Raw genomic sequence first — 24,645 nt, 5'->3', positions numbered from 1 at the left:
TTTCGCTTTTGGCTGGTTTGTTAAAATACATTGTTTTCAGTTTAACCGTATACACAAGGATGTATTTAAACCACAATGGGTTCATTAGGTCAATTTTGTGTCTGTATATTAAATGAAAATGTAAAAAGCGGTGTTTGGGTTTGTGGCTACATTGTTAGCGCATTTCCTAACTTCATGGGATGTTTGGAATATTTGTCTGGCGTTTACTATTTCACTAAATAAAGAAACAAACAACTCTTATGGACGAAGTAAACTCCGTTTATTCACCCTTTAACTCCTTTAATACGTTGTGAAGAGCGAGATCGGATAAACCGAGTATTGGAGTATTGAAACTGTCCTGGAAAGTTTAGTGGGAATGCTAGTTAGCAGTTAGCCGTACGGGTCACATAAGCAAATGTATTTGAACCCTATTCCAGAATAGCGTTTTATCAGCACAGGACAGGAAAACTTTGACGCTTATATTTTGATGCACGTTAGTTTGTAACGTTTTTAAAGATTGGTGTGATCACGTAAGAAGTATGTGAGAAAGTAAAATTAACACATAGAGTTGAGGGCTCCGCCTAAACCACAAGCCAGGATCAACAACAGTTCAGGCCTTCCCTGTGAGCTCAGCCTTATAATAATAACACGGAAGGCAAACAGTGTGTAGTCTTAACACAATAATATATTATTAATGATGAAACCATTTCTTATATTTGAACACTTTCTAATATTAAGACTATATGCCTTAATATTATGTGTGTAAATGCGTGAGTGTATTTTTATTATTGTGTCCATTTCCCCATTAAGATGGGAATAAATAACAATAAGATGCAATGCATTACATGTGATTACATTTTAATGTATGTAAAATGAATTTTTGTATTAATGTAATCTATGTTTATAAAAAACAGGGTTTGTCACAAAATGGACAGTTTTGTTGAAGTTTATGGTCTTTTATTTCAAGACATTTATTCACTTAAAAGGTTACATTCCGAATGTGATGTCCATGAAACGGTTGCCTCGCCCACTTTGTCTGCTTTCCCTGACCTATATAGCAAACAATGTCCGTTTAGTCCAGCAATCTAGTACTGACAGGCTCTTGCAACAACAGCAAAACCCCCGGGGTAGCTTGATTATCCCTGTCCTTCAGCGCACTATGGCTGATCAATAAAACTGCGGTCACTGTTTGAATGGAAAATAGCAAAGTGTGCCACAGAGCTACTCGCATGGCATTACTATTGGTTAGGTTTGGTTGCCAGCGTTTACGTCATTAGCGCCTTAAAAGTATGTATGTTGAGCCCTAAAAAAGTGATAGGCTGTCCTGTGGCAGAGAAATTGAAGCCTAATGTGTCATATGAAAAAAGAAACAACAGCCCAAGGCATCTTGTTTGTCCCTGTCTCACCACCCCTCTTAATCCATTGATCGCTGTTTTCCCTTCTCAGAAACTCGGAGAAACATGACAAGCATTAATACAGCAAACATCAACTTCAAATGGGATCCCAAGAGCCTGGAGATCCGCACGCTGGCTGTGGAAAGACTGCTAGAGCCACTGGTCACACAGGTTAGCAAACTTTTAAATCTGTCTGTTTCCTTCTCAACAGCGCTGTACTAGAAAACAGTTCAGTCTCTATTGCTTTCTTAAATGTATGCGTCTTGGAAGATGCTTTTATTCAAAGCAACTTAGAGCTATACATTTGATCAGTATGTGTGTTCCCTATGAATTGAACCCACGATCTTTTGTGCTGCTCTACCAGTTGAGCTGCTGGAACATAAGGGAATTGACCAAAGGCAAATAATTTTCTGAAATTCTCTTTGATCGTTTTTAGGTAACCACACTTGTGAACTCCAGCAACAAAGGACCTTCCAACAAGAAAAAGGGGCGCTCCAAGAAGGCTCATGTTCTGGCAGCTTCTGTGGAAACAGCAACCCTGAACTTCCTTGAGAAAGGAGAGAAGATTGCTAAAGAGAGCCAGTTCCTAAAAGATGAGCTGACTGCGGCGGTGGAAGATGTCCGCAAGCAAGGTACATAAAGAGAAGGGTATTAACTGTATGATAAGAGTTCAGAAATTGCTCTGAAACTATGATGAACTTTTGAATATCATAATTTAAATAATTCCTTTAAACAGTGGTATAATTTCCTCTTTTCATTATCTGGCTGTGCTTATCTGAATGCGTGGATGTTTTTTTGAATTAAGGGGCTTGGCTTGTGTTATCAGAGCTGTAGCTATCACGCAACGTAGTGTGTACTTCCTCCAAACTGTTGTCCTGTACATCCCTGTATATCTTCAATCTCATGTTGTTAATTCTCATTACGGAACATAGCTAGTATCTCAGCCATGTCTCTTTACGCAGAGAGGGTAGCGGAGGCAGGTTAACAGAAGGGTTTAACCTTGTCAAATGCGCTTCTCATTTCTCTTGTCTTGTTTGCCATGCACATTTTATTGTGGAACATGCTGATATTGATGTGCAGTCACTGATACACTCTGGTTAGGACACTTTTTTTTTTTTTTACTTGTGTTTGAATAAGACACAATGGCCTCATAGTATCCGCACAAGTTAGGAACCCTTCAGCGTTCTCATTGCCAGGTAGAGTTTAAGAGAAATATTGTCACCTGTTATTAACTAATCCCAGGTATGTGTTTGTGCTCCCTGTGCTACAGAGGGATTGTCAGAATCATTAGTGAACAGCTTGCCTTGACTTGCTGGGGCGATCCATCAAGATATTTTTATTTATGCTCAGTTGCCAAGAATATGAGAAAACAACTTGCATATGTATATGGAGTCTGCCAGTTGTCAAAGGTGGTGTCAGATGCAGATAAGGCAACACTTGTGTACAGATGGAGTCTGTTACGTCCTGTCATCGTGTGATGGAAATAACTGTATGGAGTCGTCATTGTGTGTTCTTATCTGAAGTGGGCTTTCTGACTTAGATTGCCCCCTCCTTTGGAATTAGTCTGGCATTTCACAGTTCAGAGATGCAACGTGCACTGCAGGCTCAACCCACTTATCACTTGTTGGAATAACATCTTTGTCAGTTTCAGACTCTACATTTAAACTCGCTGTTTATTGGCTTAGTTTGTGATGTAAAATCTGTCAGGCGCTGGCCGGCAGACTGCTGTGATGCAGAGGGTTGTCACATCGGTTTTGGTAAGCTGTCATTGGCTGCAGAATCCAGACGCTGTTGCTCGCTGGTGCCGGGGACTGTCAGCTATGCAGTTTCGCTCAGCCATGCGTGTTTTGACTGATAATGCTGCCATTGAGTGGGGTTAAAGCTTCCCTAGATTGAAACGAGATCCCTTTTACCCAGCTGTGGCTTACCAGCTGTTCTGAAAGCAGAAAAGGGGGTCGGGCAAATGTAATCATTGCATAATGCATATTAAAACCCACTGAATTTTTTTCTACAATTTCTTTCTTTGTGTTGCCGGCTACATGTATACGTTGCAATATTACCATTTCTCTCGGGTTGAATGTGTCTTATTTACCTTCGCACCTTCCAATGGGAGAGATGAAGGATGCTGGGAATGATAATGTTATCTGCCTTTCCTCCAAGGGGATCTGGTTGCTCATTCTGCCTTCCTCAGATGTCCACTTTAAACATTTCATCATCAGCCTCTGAGGTCCTCTCGTATAAGCGCTACTTTAGGAGTGATAGATGTAAGTTTATTATGTGTGCACTGATCACTATCAGCACTGTGAAAATGGCCTTATTGATTGCCCCCTCAGTGGGGAATGACAGTTCCAGAATTCCAAGCTCCTGAGGTTTTTGTGTGGTCTGTCGTGGGCTGTTTCTATTTTTAAGTGATGGGTAAAATTAGGCAGGAACTGCTTTTCAGTTTGATGCTGGTGTCTGTGGCAACAACAGCTTGCACAATAAACCAGAAAATCCAGTTTTTATATAATTTGGTGGGACTGACTTCCTGTTACCAAAAGAAATGCTGTGCACATTATTTCAAAACATCAACAAAGAATGAGACCCCCTCAAGCACAGTGTTACCATTTACGGCTCAATCAGATAGATTTTTCTTATGATCTTTGTCATTACTTGTTCTCCCTGTGGCCTGTATCATGAAGCAAGGTGAAAGAAACACAGAGTTGCAGAGTAAGTTTTGAGTTGACAAAACTAGACAAACCCAACCTGGTTTAGATCAGGTGCAACTGTAGCACAAGACTCAGGTTTGATCCAGAGTTTGAGGTGCGTGCACCTGAAAGTGTGATGCGTAATAAGAATATTTCTGTGCAGGTTAGCCGTGTAGCCTAAATTACCATGGTGATGATACCCGTCCACCTTCTTGAGCCCGAAAACTCGGGTATCCTCAAACTAAACGAGAACATACCTGGATAAAAACTGAAATCGGGTTTGTTATTCAGGCCACTGTCCTCTTCACTGCTTTCTTTTCTATGCATGGCTTTAGTGGGACACAAAGATCTGCAAGATTGTGTTCAGTTCATTTAGCGACGCTTAAGCAAACCAAGACCGTGTGGAATGTGATGTTTGTCTGGCTTCATTTTGATATTTTAAGATTGTTAATGTTTTCCCCCTCAAAGGAGCTGTTAAAATGTTCTGCTTTGTTTCATTGAAGAGATTTAAAGAGGGAGGGAAAAGCAGTAGCGCATAAGCCAAATGGGATGCGAAGTGATGACAGCCTTCTGCAGCTACATCAGATAAGGAGGCAGTGTTATCCCAGGGACTCGACCTTCACTGAAGAACCCTGCTTTGTGCACTAGCGTGTGTCAGCGAACCCTCGCTATGATGAGACATGAAGCGAGTCTTTGCTTTCATCAGAAAAGGCACTGCGTTTCTCTGCCCCTTACTTTCCCCTTGTTTTGCTCACAATATGACATCCTAATGCAATTAACCTGTCACCCTCCAGCCACTGGCATTTATCCTTGACCGTCCACACTCGCTGCCCAAGTGATTAGCTCTGTGTTTCACTGTGTAGCTGTTCTTAAGAACGCATGTCTATGCTTTGTTATGGGCCACAGAGTGGCTGAATCAGGCTTGCTGGCAGAATTGTTGGTTTGAGTTTCACAGCTCCCTATGTTACTCTGTTTGAAACCGAGTATTATTGATGTTTTCCCCCTGTTGGTCTCATTGTTTACTCTGCACTCTGTGGCCAGGCTACGACTACAAAAGTCTGCGGCCTCCCTTGTTTGGAGGACAAAGAAAGTTATAATTCTGGAGCTCCTGCACAGCATGAAATTGATGTGTACCAGCTACTCTTCGTTCTGCTTTAGTATTCATGTTGTTTTGCAGACAGGATCTGAAATGACATTTTTGGAGAGCCAATTGAAAATTAAGCCATGAATATTTCTTGTATATGTCTCTCTTCCAATAATCGTATCTGACATTATTTGACATTTATGCATTTGGCAGACGCTTTTGTCCAAAGTGACTTGCATTGGATTATACTATACATTTGTTTTTAAGTATGTGCAATCCATCGGATCGAACCAATGATCTTGGTGCCATGCACTTACCACTGATCCACAGGAAAGCCATTATAGAGTATTTCAAAGTTACAGTCCACTGGCAAGGAACTCTCATTACTAAACACTAGTTTTTCAATAGGTCCGTGTTCATTTTGCACCCTTGCATGCAAGTGACCTTGTTCCTACTCTTCAGCATTTTAAAGGCATGCTTTGAACGTAATTGCATCTTCAGATGTTTAGCTAGCTGTTGTGTCGACTGATGCGTTCGGAAGTCATAATTTTCCCATCCTTGTGGCATAAGGACTAGGAAAGGACAAGATAATTATTGATGTGATTTCGCATGTCATTTTCCCAGGAGAATCCATGAAGTTGGCATCAGGAGAGTTTGCGGAGGATCCTTGTTCTTCAGTGAAAAGAGGCAACATGGTGCGTGCTGCTCGTGCCCTTCTCTCTGCCGTTACTCATCTGCTTGTTTTGGCTGATATGGCCGATGTATACCAACTCCTGCTGCAGCTCAAACTGGTAAGACCTTCATATTTACACCACGTTATTTTTTTATTTGAAGGATATTTTACCCAGTAATGAAAATTGACCTGATCCAGACCTTAACGGGACAGTTCACTCCCCCCTAAATTGTCATTTTCTCACCCTCAAATTGTTTCAAATCTCTAAACTTTTCTTTATTCTGAGGATCACAGAGAAGAATATTTGGAAGAGTGCATGTAACCAAACATCTCTTGGCCACCATTCACTACCATAGTAGAAAAATTACAATGGTGTAGTCAAAAGTGCTTTCCTGTAGCTCAGTGGTAAGAGCATTGCATTAATAACGCAAGGCTGTGGGTTTGATCCCAGGGGATTGCAAATACCTATGTAAAATGTATAGGATAAAGCAATGTAAGTCGCTTTGGATAAAAGCGTCTGCCAAAAGCCTAAATGTAAAAGTGCCTCAGAACTGTTTAAAAATTCATAATATTATCTTTTGCGTTTCTTTGTTCTGTTAAACACAAATGTAATTTTGTCCTCCTATGGTAGTTAATTGTGGCCAAGAACTGTTTGGTTACAAGCATTCTTCCAAATATTTTTCTCTGACTTCATTAAACCAATAAATATATACAGATCTGGAACAGTAAATGAAGACAGAATTTTCATTTTTGGGTGAACTGTTCCTTTAACCTGTAGGACTTTCTATATAAAATGTGAGGGGAAAAAATTTGAGAAATCATGCAATGGTACTGTGTGCAATATATTCTTCTTTTTCTGAAGCTGTGTGATAGGTTTGTGTAATGAACTGGCCAAAGTCATAATTCGCTTATAATGGTCCTCTCCATCGACGCTCCAGATGCTATTTGCACCATCACGTTATCTACTGCGTCACGTTTGGTTAGGGCACACGCAATAAGCATTTTCATTTTTGGGTTAACGATTTCATTTCGTATGTTCACTCAAGATGTGACTCGAGGGCTTATGTGGAAATGTAGAGGGAATGTACCGAGCAATTTCCGGGCGCTGGACCTCCATCTTTTTTTGGAGTGGCTCATCTCATACCACCTAGCAGACATTCTCTGGCAGAATATCATCCAAGTCTACCTTAAAGCATGTAACACTTGTTGGAACAAAAGTTTAAGGCTAAATATTTGACCGACAGTTCCAGGGGTTTAAGTGGTGTTAACGTTTAGATTCAAAGTGGGCCAGTATCAGGGTTATTTCAAACCTTCATATCTTGCTCGAGCACTTCAGACCGAGTCTATCCATGATTTCAGAGTTCTTTTTATAACCCCCTTCATTATCTCTAACCCTCATCAGTCTCTGGATCGTAGCAGAAGCTGAATGGGCTACCACAGAGAAGTGGCTTTGGTCCAGAGGAGGTTGTACACAAAGAGGCCTGAGTGTATTTCATTTTACCCCTTTGATGATCTGCACTGGTTTTGGTGCTTACATTGACCTCTGGTTTACATTGCCCAGCTAACCTGGCTTGAACTTCCTCCTCCTGTGATTTTATGCATTGCAGACCCAGTTTAAGGGTTGTGGATTTTATATGGACAGCTTTTTATATATTAACCATCTGCCTTTTAAGTTCTGTGTGTATATTTTTTTCTGGTTGGCTTTTACGCATGTCGTGAGCATTGCTAGCTTGGACTTTATGGGACATGTAAAGCCTGAATTTTATATTACATTTGTTTGCATTCAGTCGATGGGTTGTGGCTACAAACTAAATTACAGTCGCCTTCTCTTCCTGAAAGCAACAAGCTATTGAATCACACTCTGTGTAGTCCTTGATACAGTGTAGAGAGTTCCTGTCACGTTTGTGCACAAAATGATTTCCATGCATTGGCAGTCATGTTGAAAGCATTGCTCCTCTCTGTGAGATTTCATTGGAAACGTGTGATACTGACATGAGTGGATTTCCTTTTTTTTTTTTGTGTTACAATTAGATTTTTATGCCAGTGCTTTTCGGTTGATGCAAGTCATGATGGACGTTTGTGCATGTGGGAGTAGAAGCTTTCTTGTGGAAGAGTAGGCGCCGTTTTTCCCATCAAATTGTTTTCAGAGCTTGTCTTGAATGATCAAATAAGAAGGTTTTTAAGGACGCTTGTGTGAGCATGAAACATTACTCTTCTTTGATTATGACTAATGTACTAATGATTTGACTAATGCATTTGCTGAATTAATTAGAACAAATGTTGATCAAAGAAAAATAATTATTTCAAGTTCATGATTTACTATTTTTTTTAGTTTTTTAAGTCACGCCCCTCGCAGTTGGATGGCAGGTTTTCTAGCTCATTGATTACATTTCGCTAATCATCTTGGTGCAGTCATTTCACATTGATACGCACATTTATTGACTAGGTATTGCTTTACTACATCGAAAAACTGAAAATTTCCTTTATGTGGGCTGTTTGTATTAGTCACTACACTAAATTAGCTCTTTTCAGCAGCGAACCTTGACGTTTGAGCCTTGGCCCTCTGCGCACGCGCAACCTTTGTTTAAAAAAAAAAACACATACACTTTAAACTCTCCTGCTCCATAACCTTGAAATATCTTGTGACACTTGGAAATCCACATTGATCCAGGATGTCAAATATTGTACATATGTAATGGGGAAAATCAGCTGACTTTTATTGAAAACAATATATTAATAAATATAATTTTTTAATATAGTTAAGGGCATCACATTGAAGGTTTTCTACTGACATAAATTATGGTTCGGGAACATTTTTAGACCCTAGAAGGGTAAATAGAAGTTTGTGATAGAAGTATAATTATATTGTTAGTAAGCGAAGTCATTTAGTTTGGTGTATTAAACTCCAAATGTGTTTCTGGGTCAAAGCGATTCCCAATTATGACTGATGGTAACCAGTGTATTGCAAGTGAGTTAGGGATGTTCGTATAGACTGTTTAACTGATAGTCATATAAATATATATATATATATATATATATATGTATAAATCATGCATGTTTTTAGTTTGCTGTATGGTGAAAGAAAAATATGCTTTAGCCTACATGTGTTAAGTAATGGAGTGTTAAGACGCGTATGACCAGGTGTAAATGATTTTAATATTAAATAAAAATACATGCTGCGTCTCATTTTGAAGTCTGCGTCCTCCGGATGTCGCATGTGAAGGCGTATGCAGCCGACAAACAAGACCTCCGGAGGACTCAGCCTTTGGAATGAGACGTAGCATGTTTTTTTATTTAATTGCAGTTTAATATTAAAATATTATCAGTTAACGGTTAATGTTCGGATGTTCAGCGTCGTTTGTAATGTAATGTTCAGAGTCTGTTCTCGGTTCTGAGGGAAATTAACAGAAATGAGCATCCCTAATGTGCATTACAGAAACATTCTATAAGTGTGGCTCAGTGCTTGATACGCAAGCTTCAGGTGTGTTTGGTTGGTGTGCAGATGCAGGTTTGATTTCGGCTTCCTGGTCCTGTTATTCTGGGATCCATGCTCTACAAAATTGGCTGTCCACTGTCACTTGTCTCGATTAATGAAAAGTGTCAGAATGTCTGTTGTAAATTTTTCCTAGTTGTTTTTGACAACGCTTAATGACAGGCTGCTGCTCTCCTGCTCAATGTCTTGATTGTAACTGTCTCTGGGTACAATAATGTCCTTGTAGTGCAAGGTTTTTGGGAAAAGGGGGCATGTTTAATTATTTGGCGGGTCTAGTAAAGTTCCGGAATGGCATTGCTTGCAGAATCTTTTGATTTTTTTTTTTTTTTTCTTCTCTTTAATCGTTTTTCCATGCTTACCCAACAGGTGGAGGAGAACATGGTAAAGGTGCGTAATGCTGGCACCGAGCAGGACCTGGGCATCCAGTACAAAGCTCTGAAGCCGGAGGTGGATAAACTGAACATGATGGCAGCCAAAAGGCAGCAGGTACTCACAGTTCTCTTACCCTGAAGAAAATTGTAGTTTGAGGATATACTGTCATCCAATACCATGACATTTACCAGCCACATGTGTAGCATAGAGTGTACCACTCGTTACAGAAGATGTGTATAAGCATGAACAATCCTTTTAATACCATTTTGGGAGGGTAAAATGCAACTTCTTTTTCCAGACAGACAAAATCTATTTAAATGTTAAGAGAATTGAGTCTTTGGGATTTTTTTCTCAGCTTTTTAAGTTAAGCAGTAGTCAGCAATGATGTATTTTAGGATGAATTTTCCAGGTGAACTCGCTGACTAATGGGTTGAACATTGTTTCGCTTTTGAGTGAGATTATAGTATCTTCACAATGCTAATTATTTCTCGGTTCAAATGTGGAGCTGTTCATTTGATATTTATTCAGTGTGATTTCGCATCTCATGCTACACTGGGCCCTTCCAAGTTTATAATTTCTAAAATCATTCGGCAGACGCTGTGGCCCCACTTCCAAGGTGCAAATTGCTTGGGTATTAAATCTTTTCCATCAGCCTTTAATGCATCTGCTCTATGGAATGAGGCATAACTACTCAGCGACGACAATCATTCATGCCACTTGCATATGTTACCTACTTTTTGGGACAGTTTTAACTTTTAGATGAGCAGTTAAAGTCCGGGTGAAGAGAATTCTGAGAATTGTTTCCAAACACATTATAAATGTTTGAAATGTATTGCTAAAACACATTACAAAGACTCAAAAGTATGTAGTACTGAATTGTGGAGTTAAACCGTTAAACAGTTTTCACCAATTCTTTAATCAGGATTTTTTGGGTTGGGCTAAAACAGGGGATTGATGACGCAATGGAGCGTCCGAGCATGCATATTCCCCTTCCCTATCACTAGACTGTGTAGCATCTGGCCTCTGCTCAATCACTGGCTCAGGGCTCTCACTCACACGTTTTCAGGCTAAACTAAACAAATCTCACGCCAAATAACAAGCGAACTAAATGCTGACACGTAGGGGAATAACGGGAACAGGAGGAGGATCACTGCCCGTTATCGTGACATGCATCTGTCGATGAATATCGCACACATTGACTCGCACTTGTTTGAATTTAAATCCTCCCATAGAAATCTTCTCAGATAGCCTACTGGGGACTCTGGTTTAGAGACGTGAGTGGGGGTGGGTTCAGCGCCAACATCGGACACGCTCCCAGAGTTTGAGAGCAGAGAGTCCTGCATATTTTCCCAAGATTTTATTTTAGACTTTAAGACTTATTTTATTTACTTTGATTTTTTTTTTCTCCATTCAAATTTGGCTGGGTGGTTAATAATACACTTTTCTGTAGTATGACAAACTCCGAACACATATTTTGACGTCACTTTACACAAGCTTTAAGAGTATGGTACATAAATGCAAAATCTGCAGACTAGCTATCAATATTATGCACTATCCCACACCTAGAGAGGAGTTGCCATTTTGCTCGGAGTGCACATGGTCCATTTTTAGCTATTTTGCAGACTGCTGGGCTATGCTTTAATGATCTGATTATGAGCATGTGTTGACCCTTGGGGGGGGTTGCATCAATGACCTAATTATGACAGGCCTGTAACATCACCTCTGAACTCTCCTCTTCATATGACAGGAGCTCAAGGACGTCCATCACAAAGACCAAATGGCAGCGGCCCGTGGCATCCTGCAGAGGAACGTTCCCATGCTGTACACGGCCTCACGCGCCTGCCTGCAGCACCCTGATGTAGCTGCCTACAAGGCCAACCGGGACCTCATCTACAAGCAGCTGCAGCATGCTGTTTCCGGCATATCTAATGCGGCTCAGGCTACCAGCAGCGAGGACTCCAGCTTCTCCCACCCTCAAGGTAGAGGAGAGTTGGCCGACGCCCTCAACAACTTTGATGTAAGTAAATGAGCCAGCATCGGATTTCACAAGTTGGACCAGTTTCTCTAATTTAGATAGAAATAGCAGTCTAATAAGTGAGTGGAGAATTGGCATTACACATCACTGCTAGGGCTAAACTGAGAAGCTGCTTCCCTGTAATTGAAGCGAATTAGGTCTGTAAGCATTGTCATTTAGTGAACAGAATTTAGGCGGCGCGGTGATTGCTTTAGGACAGACTTGCATGCAATAACTGTTGAAATGGAATTGTTTAGACTTTAGTCCATGTAGTAAGCTTACACACTTTAAAGCAGTGGTGAATTTCTATAGAGAACTGCACGATTCAGGTCCAGAAATGTGCCATTTAAAATTAATGGAAAAGGTTGCAATGAGGCATTATGAAATATGCAATTCCTAGTAGACCTGAGGCATGTCTTACGGTTTTGAAACGCAACTGCTGCGGTAATGGCTGAATGATTAATTCATCATTGGGGTCTGAACTTTTAGTAACAGCTAATGTTTGGAAATTCATACACAAGTTAAATATGTAGTCACCATTTATGTTTGCCACCAGAATGGTCATACTATAGAAAACCATGTTAGAAATTCTGTCTCTGTGCTTGGGGTTATAGAAGGTACATTTATTTTTTGTAGACGGGATATAGGTGAGCATATTATAAGTAGGATTGAACTCCAACTGAAGCTGGCTTTATCAACAAAAGAGCGCAAGAGCAGAGAGTTGTTGACATCCTGCGTGTGATTGAGCTGTATCGAGGAGACGCTAATCCTGGACTGAATCCGATTACGTTTGTATGTCCAAACAAAGCCGAGCTACTGACCTCAAAGAGTCTTTCACAAGTTTAAACTTGGGATGCTAGGTTCAGTCAGGTCACAACCGTGGTGTTTTTGACCCTAACACCAAAAGATTATGGTAATGGTTTGCAAGGAATGCATTTATTTGATGATGTGACTAGTGCTGATGAACTCCGATCATAGCCTCTAAATTTAATTTGAGGTTAAGGGTAGCATTAGATCATTAGCTATCCTTCATTTATTCGCGTCTTAGTCTGTTCTGGAATAGGATGCGAACCATTAGTCGGTTTTGGTCTGTTGCATTCTCAACATTTTAAACAATCAGTTAGTGAAATGATGTATTCAAATGATATGCATGAACTGTAATGTTGCCATAGAGATCTTATAAAAGGATAAAAAGTAGATTATAATGTCACCAGCACTGTTCTTTTGCACTTGAGTGTCCAGACACATTCCCTTTTAGATGTGTTGGTGTTGAGAACAAGTAACCCTTTATTTTTAATTTAATGAGATTTCAGTGTTTTACGTGATAGATATCAGATACCTCCTGAGCTTAGTCCGGATTGTTTGCTTTGTCATTTTGACCGAACTATGTTCATTTAATGTAAGGTAGAAATGTAGTGTGACTGTTTACATTTGCTAAAACACATTCCAGTTGATTTAGATTAGTGGTGTGCACATAATTTAATATATATAAACTTACTTTGTAAGTTCTTTGAGTGATAGTGCCTACTAAAAGCTTAAATGTAGATTTGTTTTTACATGTTGAAACGGTAAAAGACTAAGAAAAAAGTTGGTGACACTAAACTAGGAACATGAGCACTGATTATGTGGTTGGACACAGTCGGCCTTTCCACAGACTATTCGTGACGATGATGCATAATGGAAAATTTGTTCTAGGCGAATACCAGGCTGCTTTGGATTTGCCAGATTTGAGTCTGCTAAAGAATTCAAGAATTGAATGTGGATTGAGTTAGTGGTGTAAGTGAGCTGCTGGTATCTTTGTGAAAGATTGCCACCATATTTTGTGTGCTGATAAATTTGCAGTCTCTTTTGCATACAGCCCTGATCTATTAAATGCTGCATACAGCCCGTGGAGTGTTTACAGACTACACTTATTAAAGCACGATGTGCAAAATACACTATTTTTATTTGCTGCTTTGAAATGGATGCTTTGTCATTCAATAATATTAATGAAGGAAGGCTTTAGAGATTAGCACAGTACTTCATTTCATCTTTAACATCCTTAATTAGAGCCTGTCTATTAGTTTGCTTATAGCAACAGCCCCCATTTGAGCGAGGGCAAAACCGCTCTGAATTATACGTTTAAACAAAGTCAATGTTTTAGACACATCAAGTATCTGCCTGTTAAATTTGCAGCAAAACTGGCACGGCAGGTACTCGTCTCTTGTGGTGAGTGGGTTTGCTCATCAGGTTTCCAGTGCCTTGATTATCTGTTGAAAGATTTAGCACACAGTTGTGTCACGTCTGGTGTCGCCCCGCTAAAGAGAGCGCGACAAATCAAATCGAACCCTGTCACTCTGTTGTCTGGCCATTGATGTTTTCTTTTTGCAAGCGTGAGCTCTCATCCTCAATCTGGGGCCTATTAATTATTGAAGTAATAGCTTCTTGTAATGTCTTGGGGTTTTGTGCTCCCTTTGTTTCTCCAAAACTGTCTCTCTGGTTATTTGTCTCGGGGAGTTCAGGGGCCCCATCAGAAAGCTCTGATCTTCAAAATCTGCTTCGTCTCTGGGGCTCGCATGCTTTTGTCTCGTATTTTGCATTCTCACCCTCTTGAGGTAAAGCCACCTGGCTTTTCATCATCTTCCCACTTGACTGCGAATAAATCTGGAAGTTATAGATTAATGTACTATTCATTAGTCATCGGGAGCTGTAGGTGTAGTTGCGTGAGTCAGTCGCTCTCGCTCTTTCCCTCCCCTCCACCCAGCTCTCGTTCCCTTTTACATGCCGCAATTATCCTCTGTCACTATACAACAATGAACCGACTCTCTCTTTTCTGCTCTAACCCGAGCCCTGATAAACTGTTTGTCACGTTTGTCGATTGACTTATCAAGACCATCTTTCCCCTTTTGTTTATGTGCATGGTTAGATTACACTGCATCGGGCTGTATTGTAGTTCACTGTTCTCTTGTCCTTTCCTTTGAGATTAAACCCATTAGGAAGTGACAATTTAATCATGCGAAGCCAGACCGCAGAATGGTTTCAAAGCTCGCAACAAAATTAAATTTTATAGATTTCTTTTTATTGTTACATATGGTTTTTTGTCCCTCGTACTTAGTTTTATCAGAATTTATTTGAGAGGAGCAATAAATCTAAAGTGATTTAACTGAATTAGGAGGTTTCAGAACGATGCCTTTGCAGCAACCTAAGGCTAATGATGTAACATAATGCTTAATTGTAAGTGAAGTAAATGTTCTTTTTTTTTCTCTCTTCAACTGATCAATACCAAGCACAAAGCATGCCAAGATTTTTCTCAGCCGCAGGCGGCCCACAGCTCTATCCATACCTGTGCTTGCTAGAATTATCGGCACCCTCAGACCTCAGTTACATTGATTGTGCTATACTATGTGATTGGCCCAGTTTTCACTCTTGACCTTGCATGCTGCTTTTCTGGAGAGTTTTAAAAGCCTGCGTTGAGCTCATCTCACCAGATCGATCACCGCGCAGCTGAATTATTACCTTTTTATCAATATTCAGGGATGATAAAACCTGTTATAGTCATGTTTTAGACATTTTCAATTAGTGAAGATCAAACTTGCGTTGCCTTAAATCAGTCACACTTCTGTTCTTGCAAATGCTCCCAGTTTTCTTTTTTTACGGTCCTGCAAATGCTTGCAGTTTCTTTATTTTTTACAAAAAAATCGGGATGCACTGATATATTGGCCGATATACAGTATCTTAATATGAATATAAAATTCCTTAAGACTGAAACAAAAGGCAAAAAGTGAGCAACTGCTTTTATTTGAAAGCATTCACTGTAGATAACAAGATAAGCATTCGTTCTTTCCCCACTGAAAATTTTAAGAAACAAATTATAGATGTTCTTCCAGACAGCCCTGCAAAATGTTCTTAATAGCCACACGTCTAACAGGTCTCAAGACAGAAAGCATTCAGACAGCAGTCTGATTCAAGCAATATGCTTTTGTTCGTATAATTTACACATTCATAAATACTGTATCTACATACTGTACCTACATCTACAATGTCAAGTGAATGACTACGACAGAAAGATAGTACTCGAGTGTATTTTAACTCCAGTTTAACCAGTGGAAATTATTTATCGGCTATTATATATCGGTCAAGCCGATACAGATATGGCCGATATTTTTGCATCTGTCATCAAAACGGTACATATTTCAATATGTGTGAAGTTAGACATGCCTCGCATAACTTTCAATAAGACATGCCTCGCATGCCCTGCATTTGTTTTGCTCGGATGTGCTCCGTCTTGCAGTTTATAAACCAGAGATGGTGTCTTGCGTGCCAGTTTGTTGATTGCCCCTTGTGAGTGACAAAGTGAAAGCAAGCATCTTACTCTCACATACACTTGATTCCCGTTGTTCTTTTAAACCACCACTGCTTCAAGCGTACACATGTTTGATGCTTCTGGGATCTGTTAAACAAACGCACCCAATAGTAAACAATCTAAATGAGGGCTTGCATACTTCTGTAGTTTGGGTTTGCACTGTTGTATATTATAAGTGTAGAGAGGTGAGACAGGCTGGTGATATAACTACTCTATTCTTGGTAATAGTGTTTTCAAGAAGCCAGACACCCTCACAAAGGATAGGCGTCCTCTGCCCACCCAGATGGCATCTGTGTAAATAGCAGCAAAAGTGTGTGTGTGTGTGTGTGTGTGTGTGAGAGAGAGAGATATGCTTGGTACCTTGGATCATGCGTGTCTTTTAATTTCCTGGTGAACTTCAGCACGCATGCACATTTTTTCCACATCACTTCTTCCTGCTTAATTTGAAGCTGAAGCAACTTTTGCAGAAAGGGAGATTGGGAGATGAGAGGGAGAGAGAGGCTTGTTGCTATGCCAACGTGATACCCAAGCAAAAGAGGTTAGATGAGATGAGGCTAATAAACTCTGATTCGAACAACTGAATTGTTGAATATTTTACTGCCTATATGACATCAGACAGACAGGCTCTTCACATTGCCGAGGATTGATTCTCTCTGCTGCTAGCTGTGCCGGGCATTTTTTACTTGGCCTGCTATCGGTTTCTGGCATGTCAGCGGCTTCTCATTCGTTTTAATTGCACCCGACGCTGACAAGCTTATTCTTCAAAACGACAATGCGTTGTCCCTAAGTGAATGTACCTCACAGAATTGCCCAGAAGAAGAACTAGGGATATCCAAAATGTCACTCTGGCTCGAACTGGGAAAATAGCAGTGCTTTATATGCATAACTGCATTTTATTGCCCCGGGCTGAACTCTGAAAGCTGTGCCGTTTAGGGCTAGTTGCTTCCTCTTCTCTTGTACGAACGGCAGTGTTTACCAAAGCTTTCTCGCTAAAATACAGATCATGTAAGACAGTTTGCAGCAGACAGAAAGCTGGCCGTCTGATGCATATTGCACACAAATGGACTGGGTTTTTACTAGCAATGAATATCTTTCAAAGATCTGACATCACCAGGCATTGTTTTGTTAGAAGCTCTTAGTACCAGTTAGACTTTAAAGCCATACACTACTCTGCTTATGGATATGTAAGGTTACACAAGCCAGGTCTAATGATTTACAAAATCTGCAGTTGAACAAGATTTTTTTACCTGTTTTTTCTTTTTGGCCTCAGTGGATAGTTCAAATAGCTTTTAAGAGACTGCCCGTTACACAGAGCTCATTTTAAAATGCAGCTGTGATGCACAGGTGAGTTAATGCAGACTGTTTAAGCATACCCGTTGGCTTCAAATTGCATCAGGGTCCCAGACCATCATCTTAGAACTTGTGAATTATTGATTCGTCCAGTTAATATCATACTCTATGCCTCGATGTAAGGGAGACAAATTCCACATTTGTTTAACAATGTTTCTCATGCAGCTCATAGTGATGACCATTTATCTGTCAAACTCTTAAAGTTGAACATTTGGTATGAGAGTGTAATTCACACTCTTCCTTTGCAAAGAAATGCTGAATGGCATTATCCGAGCATATGAATTGTGTGAATGTGCTTCATCTTCCTGTCTTGCTTTTTTTTTTTTTTATTGTTTACATCTTTTGCTTATACATGATTTTTTTTTCTCTGTCCCCCTACAGAAGCAGATCATCGTGGACCCTCTGAGCTTCAGTGAGGAGAGGTTCCGTCCCTCTCTGGAGGAGCGTCTGGAGAGCATCATAAGTGGCGCTGCCCTCATGGCCGACTCATCTTGCACGCGTGACGACCGTCGCGAGCGCATCGTGGCTGAGTGTAACTCTGTGCGACAGGCCCTGCAGGACCTGCTCTCGGAGTACATGGGCAATGTAAGTGCACTTCAAATTCAGTTTTTCCCTTTTCATTTCCTATAGTCTTCACCAGATAGCAGGTTCCTGAATGGCAACAGTATATACCCACCTGCTACCTAAGACGTGCACTCTCCTGCGCCTGTTTTATTTGGGGGGCAGTGCACGCATCACGTTCTCTGGCTGGTGTTTTATAAAGACCTCCAGGTTCATCACAATTTGTGTGTGCCAACTGGCTTTTGAACAGAGGAGTTCAGTGCACAAGCTACCCGCTGGGGTACAGATCTGTGCATTGAATTGTTTGACTGCTGTGTGTTTCAAATAATTCTTTGTTTGCTCACCAACATTGTTTTCCGTGTCCTCTGCATTTCGCTTGGTTTTATTTATATCCGTTTTTTATCCTGCAGTTGCATTCATTTCGTTTCAATGCCAGGCATGAGTAGTTTTGAAAAACATCATTTGAAAGGAAATGTTTTGCATGCAGCTCGGCGGGTTATACGATGTGTTTGGCGTCCATTGGGAAAATAAAGAATTTAAAGGGTTGTTCATCTGTGATTGCTGCAGTTATTGAAAAATTTGGCTGAATTGAAGAAAATTGGACATTTTCTTACTACCAATTTTGGTACGCTTCCTACCAGTTGGGTGCATTCAATTGAACAAAGTAATACATATTGAGGTGTCAATTGAAAATGTACTGAACACATATGATATATTTTGTCTTCGCTCACCACTATTATGTGATTTCTTTGAATTGTCTGCATTTTTGGTGTTTCTCTGCAAACACTTGAGGTATTCAATTGACGTTGTTAACAATTAATTACATACATTATGCATTTCCAATATTTAATCAATTGATAAGTAAATGTAACTAAATGTAGTTTATTTAACTATAAGTTCGGGAGGAGCATGATAATGTAATCCAACAAATCAGCGCGGAGTAGACTATAAAAAGCCGTCCCTCACTGCTGTACAATTACAGTTCTGCAGCATCCATCCTCCACCCCATCGCCTCGCTCTCTACTAGTATCTATCCTATACTTCAAAGTACGAGTTATCAATGTGTTCCTTCACAGTGTTTGTATGTCTGTCTTTGTTATCCATCCCTGTTCCCATCGTCATTCACGTCTTGTGGAATTGCTTCCGTTTCTAGATTATCCAGTATTTTCCCCTTTCCCTGTGTAATCAGTTCTACCTTTTTGTTGGGAAGAACTACAAAACTTTCTCTGTTCGAGGTGTTAGGTGACAGTTCTGCCATTGGTCCCTCCCAATAATGTCTATGCCACAAAGTGTATTGTGCGGTAGCTTAACATAGTAGTGTGCCACATCACAGAAGATGATGTTGTGGGGGGATGGAGAACGTCTTACAGGTGTCACTGACTATTTGTCATTCTTACTAAACATCAGGCAGCAGCAGGTCCCCGGCAGTGTCTTTAAGCATGGCGGTGTTCTGTGCAACACGAGCTGACGCGCTCCAGATGGCTCATTGCAGGCTCAGCGTAACAGACTACGATTCCGAGCAGCGCCCATGTCATTATCGTCCATTTTTAAAACTGCTCTCTGATAACATCTAGCTAGGAGTTTGCCGCGGATAAGGCATGAGTATTCAATAATGTCAAATTACCCATTCGATTTCTAGTGCCGTTTCAAGTAATCTTCGAAGAGTGCCCATACTAGGATTAGAAAAATCATACTACATTGATTCCAGCCGTGATTGCAGCTATCTGCGTAATAAGCTAGTCATACCATCTTACATTTGCCGTATTACAGTAACTGCGTGAGAAGACCCTAGAGAGCCACCTCTTATGAGACCCTAGAAGTGCCTCATGTATAGGATTATTTATGCATTTTGATGTCTCTGCACTGATAATGACAGAGCCTTGTGTCTCCAAAGAGACGTTTGTGTTTTCTAATGCATGGGTGCTGCCCGTGATGTGTACATTACTTGGTGCTGCAGGTTTATTTTAGACGCAGATTCATCCAAGCAGCACACTCCCCGTTTCCAAACAGGTTTTCTACTTGACTAGGCCTTTGCAGCGTGTCTGGCCCAACACACACGGCGTTGCTCCTCGGTTGTGATGCACAGCTAACATGACAAGGTGCTGGCTGCTCATTCGCTCTGACAGGAGGAATAGATGAGGAACATGATATGTCCATTGTCCATCCTTTTTTTTGCTTCGCCGCCTCCGGAGCACATCCTTCTGTAGCCTCGAGATGTTTTGGCCAGCAATATGTTTTCTATATAATGTTATCTATTTTTTGACTCTGTAATTTTTTTTGTGTGTTTTATAGGAACGGCTATATGGGTAATAAATTGGCAAAGGACTATAAAGAATACATGAGTGGAGTAAAGTTTGGTTTTGATTATAATGCAGGTGCCGTGTTTTAAATTAGGTGCTCAAGATCTTTGGACAAGTTGCTGAAAACTGTATCTCCTAATGTCCTGTAACAAACATAGATAAGAAACATAGTTCTGCATTACCCTTTTGTCCTGGTTAAATAGAGGAATGCATTGGGTGCGGTATAGCTTTGGATTTCGATTAGTATAGACGGGTGTGGCTCCTCCCCCCCCCCCCCCCCGTTAGAATGAATAACAAGTCTCTCATTCAGTTTGTTTTTGTGCTCTGGTTGTATTGTTAAATAAGCTTTGATGGCTCGCAATCATACAGAGATTTGACCTTTAAACAGTTTTTCCTTTTAATTGGATACAAGTGGATCAGCTTTCCCTCCTGCATCGGTGTCAAGCGATACATCGACATGCAACTTTGTTCAATTATATTTATCAAAAAAATTATGTTTGGATAAAAGACGAGAACATGTTTTTTAAAAGTGCATGTTTGATGGCGATTAAGCTTAAAAGCATACTTACTAACTTGTAAACACCTTAATAAAATAGTCTTTTAGTCTGGAAATGGTACTAACAGCTAAGAAAAACCCAACTGGCTTTTACTTTTGTTTTTGCAGATGCTTTTAGCCCAAACGACTTTCATTTAAGTTACACATTTGATCAATATGCGTTCCCCGGGTCTGCGATATAATAAATAGTTTGTACAGTATTTTGAGCTGAAATTTCACAGACAAATTGTAGAAATAACGGAGATTTATTTTGCATCTTAAGCTGTGTAATAGGTCCACTTTAAGGTAAAAAGCACTTGATTTGATGCTCATCAGAATGCTATGAATTTCACTTTCCACATGAGAGGTTTGGCTCTGTATGTTTATTTTGACAGTCTTTCTCACAAATCAGCTGCCTAAAGCCGACTTCAATATTCTTTAAATTAAATAAGAGGTCTTGGGAGGTTAATCTGGAATTTGAGTTCTGTAGTTGTAGCCTCTGGCAGTGGCATACCATTTGAATAATATTTATGAAAATAAAATGAACGTTTGCACCAGTTTTGTTTTCTGACATCAAGTTGATAGGGCTGAAGAAGCATGATTTCTTTACATTATTATGTTATGAAGTTCTTCTCAGACATCCATAAATCGTTTTTGTTTCATTTTGTGTTTGTTTAATGTCTTGGATTGACAAAACCAGATCTTTGCTTTTGATTCTTCCTCAGTCGCATATTTAAAATGAATTTGTGGAGCATAACCACAAAATAATCAAACCGTCATAATAGATTTAATATTATGTTGAATACTAACATTTTAATCACCGTTTTGTGACCTGAATATAAGAGGTTTGATCATCTTCGAGTAGAAACAGTGCATGTAGTCAGAATGCGAAGACGCGTGTTGAATTATAATGGACTGCCGCATCCTATTTTAGCTGATGCTTTCAGAAGCTTTTCCAGACGCTTTAAAAATAGATTACAATTAATCGACGATTAGTGCTGAGATTGATCCGGCCTTCGTTAGTGGGAAAAGCTTTGTAATTGTTACGGCAAACCTTAAACCTAGTGCCTGGTCTTTGCTGCAACCCAAACTCAGTCGATTGAGGTTTCAACTTCTAAGTCTAACCAAGAATGATTAGTCGAATGATTAACAATGCAGAGCACAGCTAAATAAACAAGGCTCTCCACTTTGCTGAGCACGAGCTCATGGGTTTGAGTGTTGCGGTTCAAGCACGGATTTAATTATCCTATCCTCTCGTGACTACTTCACGCGACCTGTCTTTCACAACATCTCTGCTGCATTTTATTAATAATACATTTAAGACCTTCTGACTCCTCCTGTAGAGGTGATCACAAGGCGAGCTGGCAGTAATAAGGTTTGACATGTCAAGCTTTTGACATTTTAAATTCTTGAACTTGAAGGCAAACATCTGAAGAATCTGTAAAAAGACAGACGCCGGTTCCCTGCAAGCTTTCCGAGACATCCGTAGACTGACGGGGGGTTGGAGATCTACGCGTACACACCTCCTGTCTTATTCTTATGTTCCGTTTCACATTTTCCTCTTTGCCATGGGCATTGAGCAAGATTGACACCTGGTCCTGTTTCATGACAACTTGTTTTATCTTTTTTTTTCTTTCCACAAACAGTGTTTTTTAATTATTTATTTTTTACTTCACACATACGGTTACCCTAGAATAGTTGTCTTTACTCATAAATAGAAATAGCATTTGAACAGTAAGTGCGGATCATTACCGTTTGACCTTTACTGCTGAAATTTTCTGCTCCAGAAATTCAGTGTGGAGACACCTGCTTGTTAAAGCTAAGCCGTAATGAGTCCTTGGCTAACCTGTTGGCTTCTGGTTTCCCCAATATTTGCCAGTGTTAATTAAGTTGAGAGTTCCTGCAGAGAAGGTTTGAAAAAGCCAGTCCACTTTTAATCAATTTGTCTTGTTTTTCCCATTCAATTCAGGTTATTTAAAGGGAAAGTTGTTTGGTCTATTCCATTGTAACTTCATCTAAATGCATAATTAAAACAAATTACACCCCATGCAGTGCATCTAGGGAGGGATTTCTGTCCCCAAAGGCTTTGGTTAAATTTACAGCTCTCTGTAAAATGCAAATCTGTCACACATGGGCTGTCAGATGGTTTTCCCATACCTGTTCCTTGATCATTAGCTGTTTAAATCACATCTCTCACTTTTCGGCGAGATGGATGAGGTACAATTTTGCCCAAGCGGTTTTAATAGCACTAGGTATGAAACACAGTTTGTCCATTTCAGAGAGTCTTTCTGTACCCTTTACTCTCTTTCTTTTCCTTCCCACTCCTCCCCTCTCTCTTTCGCTCGCTCGCTCTCATACATACACCACCCTTGTTTTTTCCCCCTTTTCTCTCTCACCTTTCTCCCTCTCGCTTCTTTATCCGATGTATCCAAACAGAGTAAACATTGTAAATATTAGTCTTGCTCGTTGAATTATGATTAGCAAAAATCTGTTTTTGTGTGATGATCTCATCTGTTAGGATATTGAATTGCATTGTAGGTTATGCAGCTGTGGAATGCTCCTTCTGGTCAAATAGTGTTTAGTGTTTGTCCAGCTTGCTTGGATTTTCCTTACTCTTTTGTTGGCTGGTTGTTTGTCCTCTTTCTTAAGTCTATTTGTTTATTTAACAGAAATAGAAGCCTAACTCCTTCAACATGAAATGATGACTTTAGCATAAGACTATACATGCATTCACACTTAAAATGTGATGCAACATCCTAATATTAAAGTTTTTCCACATAAAAAGGTCACAATATTTTACATTGGTTATGTGGTCATAATTTCCAATCAACCGCATGCACATGGTGTTATTTCTCATAATACAGTAAACCGTTATAGAAACGTGTATCATGAACACGCTAAATTAGTGTAACCAAAAATATTGTTTTACTTGAGCTTACGTTTTTCTTTTTATGGCGTTTGATTTGTTATGGGCGCTGGGGCAGGATTTTATCTGATTCTCATTTACCACTTTCATCAACTCGTGTCGCATGCAAATTGATGCTGAAGCAGTCTAGAGCTGACCTGACCTCTGCGAAGGTTTAAATACGAGCTGATAAAATGCATGTTTAGGCGGCGGAGGCGTGGCACTTGCAGGATTTATAGCCTGCTCTCTGCAGTCTCATCGCATTTACTGTAGCACGCCGAGTGTTTGCGTGTATAAGAGCGAGTGAGGGAGCGAGTCCCGAACCACTGATGATTCCATTATTTTTATTCATCTCTCTTATTCTCCTGGGTTTAGACTGCTGCTGCTGCAGAGCCGTGGCATCAATCTGTGACTGACAGTTTCTATTAAAGCCCCTTGACGTCTTTGACGTGCTGTTGAACGTTTAAATGACAGCTCAGACTCATGTTGAAGTTTACGTTTGGTGCCACTTCACCTCTTTTGGGATGCTAAGTGACCTCTGCTGTGCTGAGTTGCATTGTGCTTTCTTGTTGCATATGTATGTAGCCGCTTTATTTCGTCACAGAAGTTTTTTCACCTTTTCGAAGACAGTTCCTTGTTCGAGTGCGTTAGGACAAAATGTGAGCCTGAGTAGAATACTGTGGTGTCCGGTTACCATGGAGGTAATAAATGATCTTAATAGTGGCGGATAGGAATAAATTGTACTGGAAATTAGCGCTCTGGTGTTTTCTCGTTTTTTTTCTTGTCTTTGCTAATGCGACGTTGATAAGCCGCAGTACAGAATTGAACTTTTGTCTTCCTTTTTTCTCTCTTAATGAAAGGGCCACAGACATTTTGTTCCAGCTCAAAAGCTGCAGAGGCTGGCAGCGCTGGTTTCATACTGTACAATAAAAGGCCACTTTGCTCTCGATTTTCTT

At 40.1% G+C, this 24,645-nt stretch overlaps 1 protein-coding gene across 1 annotated transcript in view; it reads left to right on the top strand.

The window, feature by feature from the left end:
• Window positions 1-24,645, top strand: part of ctnna1 (catenin (cadherin-associated protein), alpha 1) — a 79,516-nt gene that overhangs the window by 241 nt on the left and 54,630 nt on the right. The window contains exons 2-7 of the mRNA XM_056768958.1: window positions 1,426-1,544; window positions 1,810-2,005; window positions 5,769-5,935; window positions 9,677-9,796; window positions 11,430-11,699; window positions 17,770-17,973. Of these exons, the coding sequence (XP_056624936.1) occupies window positions 1,440-1,544; window positions 1,810-2,005; window positions 5,769-5,935; window positions 9,677-9,796; window positions 11,430-11,699; window positions 17,770-17,973 (1,062 nt within the window). The 5' untranslated portion in view covers window positions 1,426-1,439. The remainder of the gene's footprint in view (window positions 1-1,425; window positions 1,545-1,809; window positions 2,006-5,768; window positions 5,936-9,676; window positions 9,797-11,429; window positions 11,700-17,769; window positions 17,974-24,645) is intronic.

This window comes from Triplophysa dalaica, chromosome 16 (genome assembly GCF_015846415.1).
Source record: "Triplophysa dalaica isolate WHDGS20190420 chromosome 16, ASM1584641v1, whole genome shotgun sequence".
Lineage (NCBI taxonomy): Eukaryota > Metazoa > Chordata > Actinopteri > Cypriniformes > Nemacheilidae > Triplophysa > Triplophysa dalaica.
Note: the sequence above shows the minus strand (reverse complement) of the source record. Positions and strands in the feature narration are given on the sequence as shown.